A 14,090-nucleotide genomic window follows, 5' to 3' on the forward strand; every position below is an offset into this window, starting at 1 on the left:
ATAATGATGGATTGCCCAGACGAGACACCAAAATAAACACACTCTCGTGATTATCAGCTGATCACGCTGTTTAGTCAATAACGAGATGATGGATCCGAGGCAGCGGTCCAACGTTGGCATTTTGACTGAAATGTGATTAAAACATAAATCACAAAAGTGGGTGTGACCGCATCACCATTACTGAGTGGTTTATTATCCGGATGGTTTTTATCTCCGGAAGTCATAGCAATTTTGCAACTTTTTGATCAAAGCACACCTGATCGGAACATAGGAAGCAACTTTTGCGTCGGATTTTATCAGCTTTGTAAGGCCACGCGTACACGATAACCTCTTGACGGTACGATTGATACGTGAGCATCTCTTGCATCTGTCGAAAGTCTAAAAAAATACGCCACATCGCGTCTCTCTTCAGCATTGTATTGTATGGATTGTTTTCTGGTGAATCCGGGCGTTTTTTTGTTTTGAGTTTATGTCACGTGCCCTCATGATGTCTGTATCATTGTACACACATCGAGAGGCTGTTGAAGCAGCACATAACACCTCCATTATGATAACTATAGGCCAGATGTTGAATCGCTAGAATCAAAACATGAGTGTCTGGGCGCGTTAAGAATGTAGGTAGGTGGGGTATGAAAAATGCGGAAGAATAATGAATAATTATAGACAAAACAGTAACATTTTCTTTTAAATATATAAATACTTACAATATATAGTATTATAATTATTAATATGTCTTTTAAGAATTATTAAAATTTATACACAATATGGGTGATCTAAGATAGAACAGAAAAAGAGAATAAATAATAAGAAAGGAAAAAAGCATACATTTAAAATTCGATCAATGTCTATTATACAAAATTTTGGAGAAAGTGCGTTTAAACGAAACATGTGAATTATTATTGAAAGGATCAACGGTGGAGAAATATGTACATATTGTAATTTAAACAAGAGCGCCGAATAAAAGAGTTTTGTTCATAGTTAGAATCGCTACGACTGACATGGTACAAAGCTTGGTGGATAATGGAAACCCACCCTTTCGAGAGTAGGTTTGGCGAGTCGACAAAACCATTGATAATTTTGAAAAGAAAATACTGATCAGATAGAGAACGTCGACTTTGCAAAGATGGTACCACGAATGATGCAGTGGTCGAAATAGAATTAGCTAAGTCGATTCTGTCATTATATAAATATTATAATTCATAACAGTAAGCTTTAAAATTGACGTGCTTACGAAATCGGTTTTGTACTGCTTCGAGAAAAAATACTGCACTATTTCTAGCAACTAACGCCTATGTTTTTAAAAAATATCACGAGTTAGCTGACATCCTATTAAAAATAAAAACGTGCTTTTCTTATTTCCGTCACAAACATTTGACGTGGGAAGCGATTTTCCACGTGTGCGAGGAAACCCGGAAACGACAGTCGAGCTTGCCGTGCGCACCGGTAAATAATGTTGCCTTACAAAGAAATACCAAATGCTATAGATTGAGTAGAGATTACTTCATTATATAAAATGCTGTCATCATTAACAGTTATCGTTTTGACGGTCATGTTGACTCATGTTGCAGAAATAATAACCAGCAATGGCTGACGCTCTTTTGAAAACGTGTTTTTTTTTTTTTTAATTTCTTCTTGAAAGTTGGTAGCAATTAAATTGTGAAATAATGTTCAATTCCTTGCACATTGTGCAATCCAGGTTATAATAATATTACTTCTCAAGTTCTTCATTGCTGACACATTGTTAATTTCATCGTCATGACGTGTCAACTGACGAAAATTCAGTTCTGAACGATTTTATCTAGAGTTGCAATACATACCTAATTTAAGAAACAGGACTTCAGCTGAATACAGAACTAGGACATAGATGTAACTAGACTATACCTAGGTACTAACATACATTTGAAAATTTTGAGGAGAGTTTTTTGAAACAACTTACTGGAATTATGTATTATTTTTATGGATAAGTGTACGCATCATATTTTAGTAGGACTATTGATGAAAAAAATGTTGCATACACTTTGTCTATATAAAAATCTGAAGTAGGCCCTTTCTAAAAAGGTTTACGGGAAGCCAGGCGGGAACCGCGTCAATTTTCATGGCCGATTTTGGCAAAATTCATGAATTCAAGAATGAACACCTGACCTAACATAATTGAACATAACAAATAATACAGTAGGTATATCGGATATTTTCAAATTGTGTTTGCCGCCGACAAGAACCAACTCTTCTACAAAATATTTCAAATGTGAGTTATAATAGTTCTGCATTCAGCTGATGAAGTGGTAAAAGAATCTTGTAATTTTATTCCCAGAATCCTACACATTAAATTTATTTGTCATTAATTTATTTGGCATTTTGACACTATTTGTGAGTGTCCCCACATTCTACATTAGAAAATTCATAACTTGGAAAATCCCCAGAAATATATCTATTACAAAAATCCTAGAAAAATCTTCTGCCGTGTAAGATTTGAACACACGCCTTACTTTCAGCAATAAAAATAAAATGTAAATACGTAATACTTATTTTACATAGTTTAATAATAATCTCGTCCGCTTCATTAGGACTTCGTCAAATGATAGGTACAGCATATTAAGTAATACAATATTAGATAGGTACATAGGTACTTGTATTTATTTATACTAACATATTTTGAATGCAAAATTATTTATTTAGAATTTTATGAAATTCTCTGTTCAAAAATAAATCAATTAAATTTACTTAGGTTTTCAGAAAAAAAAATCGTCCACTGTATAGCAGGGTTCGCGAACCTTTTTAAGTACGCGTGTCAAAATTTCCCAAATATTATTTTTCCACTGTCTGGCGTGAAAGTTTTTAAGAATTATTAAAAATGATGATTTTCTAGATACCACTCACAGAACATAGTACTTATACATTATACCATTATCACTTTTTTCAAGTACGTAATTAAGTACGCCATACATTTTGGTCCACTAATTTGGAACTGTCTGCCAGAATTACTACTACTAGCTCTACCAAGTTTTTGTTTCTTATTTGGTACAGCAATTTTTGCGGGTAGAAATGAAATGGTTGTTACTGTATTACTTAGTTTGGTTCTTTAAGCACAAATTGACACCAGAATCGCTCCGATCAGATGAGGCATTCTCTCGCTACAGTGGTCTCAAGCATTGTAAATCGATTAAAATTACAAATTCGCAGAGACGCTTCCCCCGCCGCCTGATGATATCAGTTCGATAATATTACATGTGTGCGCATAAAGCCAACCTATATGTACAATTATTATATATTTACATTAAACGTAATGCTTATTCTTGAAGATTTCTTGCTTGCTATTTTTTATACAATGCTATATATATTATCATTCATTATTAATATGGGTATTTTTTTCTCTTCAAAATAAACCATTCGCGTGCCATGCAAAATCATCTCGCGTGCTAAAGGTTCGCAACCACTGCTATATAGTATTCCAATCATATTCTGGTACAAGCGTTGTATAAAATGATTATTACTATGTATTTCAATTATGTAAGTTATAAAGATTCTTTATTCTTTATTTGATCTCTTCGCGCGGGGAAAGATAGACGACATCGCAGGGTTAGGAAGAAGGTACATGCCCTGCCGTAAGTGGTCAAATATTTTTCCACAAATCGCATTCGATGCCACATAGTATTTCCGCCAATTTTCTAACAATCTATCAACGCGGCGGGATAAATTTGCACGATTCTTTTCCTTTTTTAGTGTCTCTTGTAAAGGTGAAATATCGTACTTCAATTTATTTGAAACACTTAATTTTTTACCCTGTAAACAGTATTTTTATCGCGCGATTCGATTTGTCCATGAATATAGGTAGCATACCAATCACCTCATCGGGTATCTGGGTACCTACCTATATTATTTTCTGTTTAATTTCACGCCGTGGATTATTGATACTTTTTAGTCATTAAAATAAATTGGATACGCGGGTGTGTCAATAATAGTTGCTGGAGATTTCGCCTGCCATGCGCGACTACGGCCATGTAATGATTTTCTGTTCTCCTTCATTGTTCGCAAGTAAATAATAGTTCACTCATTCACATGTAAAAATGCGATAAATTGGTGCCGAAATCTGCAAGCCTCTGACCACTGGGCGATTAGTATTTTGGCGCCGGTAAGATCAATGATCAATTATTCGGCTTAATATAGCAATTAACGAACGTTAGTCCCAATGTTGCCAATTGTCATTCATAAAAAAATATGCCGGATAGGGAAAATAAGCTAGTTGGCAGAAAAAAATGTTTGTTTTCAGGAGATTGAAAATAAACTATGTATGATGTCATTATTATAGGCATTGTTTTCACGAGAACAAAAGTATTGAAGAATTCATTGATTCGTAACTAAAATAATAATATTATAATCCATACCATCCAACTGGAAATTAATGCGGCTATGAAATTTGAATGTCACTTATATTATCGTATGTTACATTAATTATGTTATTACTGAGTTAGGTCAGCCCGTTGATTTTCGACTAAATATGGTGTTATTGGAGGTTTATATTAAGCAACAAAGTAGGTTTGAAAATAAATGTAACAAAGACGAAAGTCATGTTCAACTGCTTTGCAGGCCAAAAAGAGATCCTCATCAATGGCACTCAGCTCGAACAGGTGAAAAGCTATATCTATATGGGACAACAAGTATCTATAGATGGATGTATATTTGATGAAATTGTTCGCAGAGTAAAGCTAGGCTGGAGTGCTTTTGGCCGCCTGAATAATGTCTTCAAAAGTGACCTTCCACTGTGCCTAAAGCGCAAAGTGTTCAACCAGTGTGTGCTTCCCGTGATGACATATGCGTGTGAAACATGGACCCTAAGTAAAAGAGAGATCCAGAAACTTAGAGTAGCACAACGTGGTATGGAGAGGTGCATGCTGGGCATAACGCGAAAGGACAAAAAGAGGAATGAGTGGATAAGGAAGCAGACAAGGGTTTGCGATGTAATAGAGTTTATTAAAAGCCTTAAATGGAGATGGGCTGGACACATAGCTCGAAGAAGAGACAATCGTTGGACAAATCTAGTCATCCAGTGGTATCCAAGAAGTACAAAACGTCCACAAGGTAGACCTAGAGGCCGCTGGATCGATGAAATGATAAAGTTCTGCGGAAGTACGTGGCAACGCAATGCACAGGACCGAGATAAGTGGAAGCAACTTGAAGAGGCCTTCATCCAGCAGTGGATAGATTCAGGCTGATGATGATGATGATATTAATATTTTAAAGCTCTTTAGCGGTACATGACGAGGTGGAAAGACAAAGTCGTTGCATGAATGTTTGGAGAAGAGTTTATTGATCGATACAGAATACAAAGATGACAAAGGTTGTGACAGCGTGAGATTATAATCGCGGATAATGGTATACTGGTGAGATTGATGTGATCAAGAGATTGATTATATTAATGAACTGATAGACTTCATTCGTGTGGAATGACGTTGAATATGTCTAGTGAAGGACTCGTGACCTAGTGCGTCTCGTGACGGACTCGATGAGTTGGGTGAGGATTCATGCATTGTACTTCCAATTTATGCAAATGCAGTACATAATTATATTAGAGGTATTGTCGCAATTACCAATCATAACAGACCCCTACTGATCTCCCTTACGATTGAGGAAATTTCGACGAATTTCGTTGGAAAACGCCAGATTTAACGTCATACATATTATATTATGCTAGATGTCTATGTTTCAAGCTAGATACCTATATGCTTATACAGAAATGTTAGATATGCCAAGAAAAACGTTATGTTGGCAACGCTGATTAGTCAAATTCTGAGTATCTACCTAAACTAGAAAAGTATGCTCACTTTTGACGATGCTATGATAACTACGACTTTTTGGACCCTTTGATCTTTGAACATTTTGTTTCCTCGGCTTATGTCGATAATGTATTTCACATTGAAATCGTATTGGTAAATACTTATATTTCGAAAAACTTTTAATTGACAGAATATATTGCACAAACCTTCAATACAACTTACACGCGAACAAAAATAATCAAATCGTCTTAAATTCTGCTCGTGTAATGGCTGATTGTAACTGATAGATACACAATCAAACACAGTGAAGACATACATCTGTAATCTGTGTTTTTGAGCACATCCGTTTCCTTAAAATCCAGATCAGATATCCGGATCCGTCTGGTGAATGACGGGAAATCCCTTGGAAAAAACATACAATCTGCAGGTTTTAATAATGATTGGTTCAGCTATACCTACAATTAATCACAAATGAATCTGATTCGATTCATATTGTTCATAGCTATGTCCATAGTTAAGTAAATACCATTTTCTTACACTGTGTGAATGTGTCTTAATATACTATTTACCAGAGGCGAAGGGTGGAGGTAGGCTGTTAAGATTCGCTATAAATAGTGCACACTAAACTTTGTTAGTCTTATGTATTTGTTTTTATTGAACAAAGACTACAATTTACAGATGGTGTTACTTAGTTTTTAAAAATCAATTAAACCCTGCCTAAACGAAACCATAATAGTTTTGGTCTAATTTGGGCAATACGATAAAATTGTGCACACTTTTTCATTCATAGTTATTTGTTTTCGTTGGATTAAAAATACATATTACACATATTGTTTGTTAATTCTTTTAATTCATTAAGCCCTGCCTAAACCAAACTATAATAAATAAAAAATATTATTATATTTATAAAATATTCAAAGTCATATATGATTTAATTGCATATTTTTAGATATTTTATAGATAGACATGAATTTTTTGACTATTATCTATTATGGCTTGGTTTCTCAGTGTTTAAATGAATATTAAAAACTAACCAACACTATCTGTAAATTGTAGTCTTATATCAATGAAAACAAATATGAATGTCTGAAAAAGTTTAATGTGCACTGTTTATGGCGGAGCTTAACAGCCTACCTCCACCCTTCGCCACTGCTATTTACGAGGATTGAATCCATGTGCCAGATCCAAACACACATGTACGAAATTGATACAGACGCATAGGTAATATTTCGATTATCAGTGGATATTTTGTAGTTTGTTTTGAAATTAGGACAGGTTGATGGCTTATCAAACTATTCTCTTGGATTGTAAAGGTAACACAAAGGAAAATAATATAGAAACATTTGCTATTCATGAAGCTGACTTTTGAATTAAGAATAATTTCATCGACACTGGCGCAAAATAGCAATCGCGTGCAGACTCTTGTGTTCTGCTTTGTTATTTTTTTTTTGCATTATTCCGACGCCCGCTATAAACCGGTTTTTATAAATCGATTGTCTATGACTGAGTTTGTTTTTGGAATCTATGCATGCATTACTTCATTATTATTGCCACTATGTAGGTACTTACCTATAAAAATGTAGTATTGATGTTTGTCTGAATGTCCGGCGAATCGCCCGATCAATGATGCAACACAGGGCCATAGGAATAACGTATCAAAGATAATATATAATTATGATTTGTTTACATATTTCCTCGCTTTGAGATTTAAAGTATCGATTAGTCCAGGGTTGGCGAACCTTTTTACGTTCGTACGCGTGCCAAAATTTCCCAAATATTATTTTTCGACTTGTGCGATTGACGTGCCGAGTAGTCTTTTTATGGGGAAAAAATATAAAAGTAGTTTTTAATAATTCTATTAAAAAAGTTTAAAAATTACAATTATTGAGTTCTTGAGATTCTATCTTTCACTGTCTTTCTAGCCATATCTTTTACGAAGGCGCGGCTTTATCCGCCGCCTGATGAGGCCAGTGCGATAATATTAGGTGTGATGCATAAAGCCCAATGACCGACCTATGCTATTATATATTTACATTAAAACGTAATGCATATTCTTGAAGAGTATTTGCCTGCTATCTTATACAATCTGTCGTTTATACACGAGTTTCGTCGTTTCCGTTTGCGCATCGGTTTGTAAATATGCCTACTAGTAAAAATAAATTTAAAAAATCGAAGAAAATACGCATGGCTATATGTTGTCATTATTTTTAATATTATTTATAGGTACCTACTACATAAGTAGTGTATTTATTTGTAAAAAAAGATTTTTTTAAATTATATGTATTTTTTTCTCTTGAAAATAAAACATTCGCGTGCCATTGGTTTGCTATCACTGGATTAGTCACTTAGCAATGTCATTTTACATATTATTATAATTTTATAAAAAGGTACTACAGTTATCGTAGTAGATTTTTGGGTTTCCACCGTGTGTCCTTATTCCTTCTTTCCTCGACGTTTCGGGCTCGTTGCAGAGACCATTATCAAGAGATGATATCATGTTTTATGGATAAAGGATATTTCGCACGATTGGTAGAGGAGGCCATCGAAATCCATAGAAACCCTGAAAATTTTAATAGGGATGATGGATTACGGTTAAAAACGTCATGGCTCACGGTGGAAACCCAAAAATCTACTACGATAAAAAAACAACCGTGAAAGCCTCAAACATTATGTACTACAGTTAGATATTAAAATGATTGAGATGTTAACTAGGCCGCATTTCGAACACCGGGTTTTTTCGTAAAATAAATATTACTTATAGCTCAAATTGCTGTCTCAATATTGCAATTATTGTCGTACCACTTTTTCTGATGATTAATTGTGAAATTAATCACTTAATATGAGAAGAAAGGTCATTATAGCAAAATATTTAATGAACAATCATGTCATCACTATGCTTTTTCATCCAGCTGGGGAATTGAACTCAGAACCGTTTACAGGTTAGTCCATTGTTTTACAAACTAGTCGTGGCATCCAAATAACACCAATATACATGGCCCCTACATCCTGAAGCGGGCCCCCCTACCCATCACTAGGTATAAAGGCAGTGGCACGCTCTGCATAACCATTTTCTAAAAAGTGTTTTAGATACAATTAAGGGTATTGGGTATTAGATAAAATGAATGTATTTTACCATTTTTTTTGTATTGGATAAATCCACTTGAATTATAGAGTTGTCGAATATCGACTCAGTAATCAAAAATTGCATCACACAAATATTTAAAAATGTTAATAATCTTTAAGTAAAATAACCCCGCAGGTGACTTTCCTAATTAACTAATTTGTGATGTGTGTTTATCTCACTTATCAGGTCGACTCGCCACGCCGGGCCCCCCAGAGCCCAAGCACCCAGGCTAGAACCCAGTCAACCCCCCCCCCCCCCTGTAGGGTCCATGCCAATATACCTCAAAACGAAACATGCTCGTGAATATTCGATATCGTTCAGCCGCTGTTGATCGACTGCTGGATGAAGGCCTCACCACGTCTTTGCACATGTCACCTACTTTATCTATGGCTAATAAAACGCATGGCTCGTTTTTCGAAAACAATCATCTAGTCTAAAATGTAATTGATATCTGTCCCGAGGTCAAGGTTGTCTTTTGTTCGAATGCTTTGTTTCATTTAACCTTAAATACATTGTATCTCACAGATTGTCAAACCTTTTTTTATTTACTAGCGATCCATATTTAAGTTTTTTTATTGCATTTTTCATCAGTCAAAGGGGCCACGAGCTATATACCACTGATTTATTTTAAATAAATTGTACTATACCTAGAAGGTGTACTATTAACTATTGCACTTGGCAATGATTCCGGAATGAATTTAATATTGTTGAATTGGTAACAGAACGAAAACTGTGTTGGAACCAGTGGCGAAGGGTGGAGGTAGGCTGCTAAAATACGCCATAAATAGTACCCAATAAATGAATAAACTTTGTCAGTCATACGTATTTGTTTTCATTAAAATACGACTACAATTATTTACAGATGATGTTAGTTAGTTTTTAACATTTAATTAAACCCTGCGAAAACCAAGCCATGTAATAAACATTAGTCAAAAAATACTCGTCTATCTATACAATATCGAAAATTATGCAATTAAATCATACATAACTTTGAATATTTTCTAGATAGAATAATATGTTTTATAATATTAATACTATCGACCGAAGATACTTGATGGAATTTGAATTTAAATCCATTAGAATATGTTTTATCTATTATAGTTTGGTTTAGGCAGGGCTTAATGAATTTAAAAAAATTACCCAACAATAATATGTGTAATATGTATTCTTAATCCAATGAAAACAATTAAATATAAATTAAAAAGTGTGCATAATTTTGTCATATCACCCAAAATATAACAAAATTGTTATCGTTTGGTTAGGCAGGGTTTAATTTATTTTTAAAAACCAACCAATACCATCTGTAAATAATTGTAGTCTTAGTTCAATAAAAACAATTACGTATGACTAACAAAGTTTAATGTGCACTATTTATGGCGGATCTTAACAGCCTAGCTCCACCCTTCGCTACTGGTTGGAACCATTATATTATGCTTTGTTTGAAGATAAAAAGAGATAATGGGACCTGATGTTGATATCTCGCTTTAGTCGGAAAAAATGTGTGCCTTTAATTATATTGACAATAAAATTAGCGACCCCTACTTTTAGTGCAAGTGTGAAATTGACAATGAAGACTGACTGATGTATAAATTGAGGCAGGCATGTTAGGTCACTTCTTGGTACCATGGTAGATACGACTCGTTGATTTATCTGAATGACTAAGGATGTGAAGAAATAATTAGTATTGGCCACATTATCAGCTGTGCTTGTGATAAGGCGATTAATATTAGTATGCTGCCTCTGGAACAGTTAATTTTTTTGCAAACTTCATCGTATACGTAATAATTATTATCTATAGATTTTCTTCTAGTCATTGAATTTTTCTTGAAATTGTACATGCCTCATTATGCCATCTCTCTTTGTGACCGCAAACCTTTCTTGTTTCAACGATCTTTTTATTAACTTTGTGCTACTGGGTACCTTCTTCCATTGTAGCAGGGTGAAATTGTCATACTGCCATTTAGCATAAACAAATTTTTACCTACCACTTTCGCTCATATTCAGAATATGGTGGTTGTATTAATAGTTTATGTACGAGGAACGGATGTTAGTTATTTGTCCAACTCATTTGGTCCTTGCTCTGGATCAAACACATGTTGATAAAACAATATGCAATTTTTATATGACCAGTCGCGGGATCGAACACATGGCTTTATTAGTACGACTACATAATATTGTTGATATAATCTTAATATATCTCCATCTAAAAAACAGTCTTATTATTAACAGTGTAATTTTAGATATTTATCGAGTTTTATTAAAAATGTGTTTGTTCTGACGAAAATTTGCTAACTTTACGTGTTTTACATTATTTATCTGTCTTTCATTGCGTCTACCTTCCCGGCAAAGATATTACCATCATCATTCGGCCTTCTCTTCTAAGAGTGCCCAGGAGAGGGATGTCACGATTTACACATTATTTTTATTTCAGCATTCGTTCTCTCACTCCATCGTACAATATGCAAATTTTAAGATAGATTTTAGTGACAACGGAAGACGTAATATAATAATGGTATTATAAAACCCTGATCCAACGGGAATTATGAAGAAGCATGCAAGATTCTTGAAAGATATAATCCAGTATCACATCTTCACATATTTCGTCATTGTGTCTAGCAAATAATAATATAATCTATTTTTCTTTTTGTTCACAGTACGTTCTGAAAGAGACGGGCAACGAATGGTTGGGAAGCGATGACAGTCCACTGGAAGGATTCAGTTGGCGTGGAGGATCAGAAAGAGACACAACAGGAATTCTCATTTGGTCAGAGATTTTCCTCACACAACTCGGAGGAGAAAAGGTATGTCATTGAATTTTGTACCGGCATTCATTAAAAGAATAAGAGTCTTAAAAAAATCCCAAAAATTCTACCATAGATAGTGAGCTTTTGATCTTAAAAATTTGCAAGTGATTAATTACGGTCTTCGATATTGAGGTGACCACAACTCGCCAATTTTATCCATTTGATAAGTTTATAGTTATGGAAGACATGTAACTTGATGCAATGACACAACCATAACTTAATGCGATGAACCAAATCGGAAGGCGCTCGGCGGCATTGTTGCTTTTCACTACAGTTTATATAGTTGCTACCAACATCCTATCAAAATGCATGTAACTCGTAGCGACCTTCATTACCTATTTCTCTACAACCTACTATAGGTCTACAATTGTCTTGCAGTGATCACAATCTTGGACTTTGTCGTTTCTGGGTTAGAATCACTGTCTAATTGTCTACTTTGAATTTTTAGGTGGCAGTCATTTTGATGGACACGCAGGGTGCGTTTGATAGTGAAAGTACAGTCAGAGATTGCGCAACAGTATTTGCACTCAGCACAATGTTGTCCTCAGTACAGATTTATAACTTATCACAAAATATTCAAGAAGATGATCTTCAACATTTGCAGGTAATTTTATTGCATATTTTTCCCACTCCGTAAGTGAATCGTTAATAGTTGACCGTTAACTATAAGAAAAAAACTTGAATTAACCTTCCAGTCCATATATATATATATCCACTGTCTGGTGCAGCAATAAAGATCATGTATAAATTTAACTGAATATAGAAAAATAATTACAAGATAAAAAGAACTTTTTATATACAACTTTTTTAAATTTTCTGTTGAATCACATAAACTTGACTTGACTAGCTTAAACGATCAAAAAAAATTGTATTGGTAGAAATAATACTGAAATGTCATTTTCACATTCATATTTATTTCCATAGTAACGCACGTATATATTAATAATCTAGTTGCTAGGACCCCAGACCCCTAGCAACCAATAATAGTGAATTGGATTACGGATTTCTTCCGAAATAACTTTCCATACAAAACAGAATTAACTGAAAATGAATTCAATTCTGCTTAAAGATGGCTAAAAGTATTAAAAGAATGCATTGGCATTGTGTTCTGATATATTCTAAAAGTTTTAAATGTCTAGCTAGTCGGGAAGTTTGTTAAAAATCGATTGCAAGATTTGTACTGGATAAACAACCACCGGACAAATAAGAATACGACCTAATAAAAATTTTGTAAAAAATGTAAATGTTCCTATTTTTCGTGTGGTCCAAATTTAAGGCCCCAAATCCAGCTCCTACTTTCAGGCATTAATTTTCTGTAATGTAAAATACAATGCCTTTCGCTATTTTAATGCAGTACTGGCCCAAGTGCAATTTTAATCTAAAAGAAGTAGTTCCTGTATAAAATGAAAAATTTCTTTAATAGAATCATTTCCATGCAGGTACTTATATAATTATTATACATATAAGAATATAAATAGCAAGGACTGAACAAAAACGAACCATAAGTGCGAGTGAGAAAGCATTCGGCACGTTTATATTCTCCGCAATATGCGTTGGAGTAAAATAAAATTTCTACAGCTGATTTAAATATTTTTTTACACGTCGACTGTAACTATTGGTTTGGATGACTAGTCATTTAAAAACTGCAAGCATGTGTTGCTGATGTTTATTAATTTTGTGTTAAATATAAAGTTAGTGGTAATTATTTTGTTAATTTAGTAAAAAATATGGTTAACTATGTTGTGTTTAGTAGCAGTTTAGTAGTAGTAAATTTGGTATCCGTACTGAGAAACAACATGATGGTATAACGTTTCATAGTTAAGTTAATAATGATAAAGTTGAGGTTCTACTATGCGTTATACGTAAGAAACACGGCTTCATATAGCCGAACAATACCCACTCTCTTTTATATTATTACTCTGATATACATTCATATTATCCTAAGTGGACATTTGTCAATTTGGCTAGACCTGCATAAAAAATAATATTTCTCAATGTAGTCTATGTAACATCTTAAGAATAATATTTACATTCTGAAATAAGATATATCTTAGTAAAAACATTTTGAATTACCTACTATTTATAGCTATTGATGTAACTATTGATACCATGATTGAGAAGTGTTTTTTACAAAAAATTATTGAAATAAGGTTTTTTTTGTGATAATAAATATTTTTTTTGCATTTATAGCTATTCACAGAGTATGGAAGGCTAGCATTGGCAGACAGTGGCCGCAAACCATTCCAGAGATTGCAATTCCTAGTGAGGGATTGGAGTTTTCCTTATGAAGCGCCGTATGGTGCCGAAGGGGGACAATTAATATTACAAAGAAGACTTAAGGTAATTATTTTTACTATTATGCTATATTGAAACCAACACAAGGATCTTTTA

The 14,090-nt window shown here is 34.0% G+C and overlaps 1 protein-coding gene across 3 annotated transcripts in view; it reads left to right on the forward strand.

The window, feature by feature from the left end:
* The window catches only part of atl (atlastin GTPase), a 74,966-nt gene that overhangs the window by 48,813 nt on the left and 12,063 nt on the right, over positions 1-14,090 (forward strand). For all 3 annotated transcript variants that reach the window (XM_085948469.1, XM_085948468.1, XM_085948467.1), the window contains exons 3-5: positions 11,550-11,696; positions 12,148-12,303; positions 13,890-14,039. In XM_085948469.1, coding sequence (XP_085804595.1) covers positions 11,550-11,696; positions 12,148-12,303; positions 13,890-14,039 — 453 coding nt within the window. The remainder of the gene's footprint in view (positions 1-11,549; positions 11,697-12,147; positions 12,304-13,889; positions 14,040-14,090) is intronic.

The sequence above is a fragment of the Rhyacophila brunnea genome, unplaced genomic scaffold (genome assembly GCF_057557595.1).
Source record: "Rhyacophila brunnea isolate RB1 unplaced genomic scaffold, BYU_Rbru_1.0 scaffold_20, whole genome shotgun sequence".
Taxonomy (NCBI): domain Eukaryota; kingdom Metazoa; phylum Arthropoda; class Insecta; order Trichoptera; family Rhyacophilidae; genus Rhyacophila; species Rhyacophila brunnea.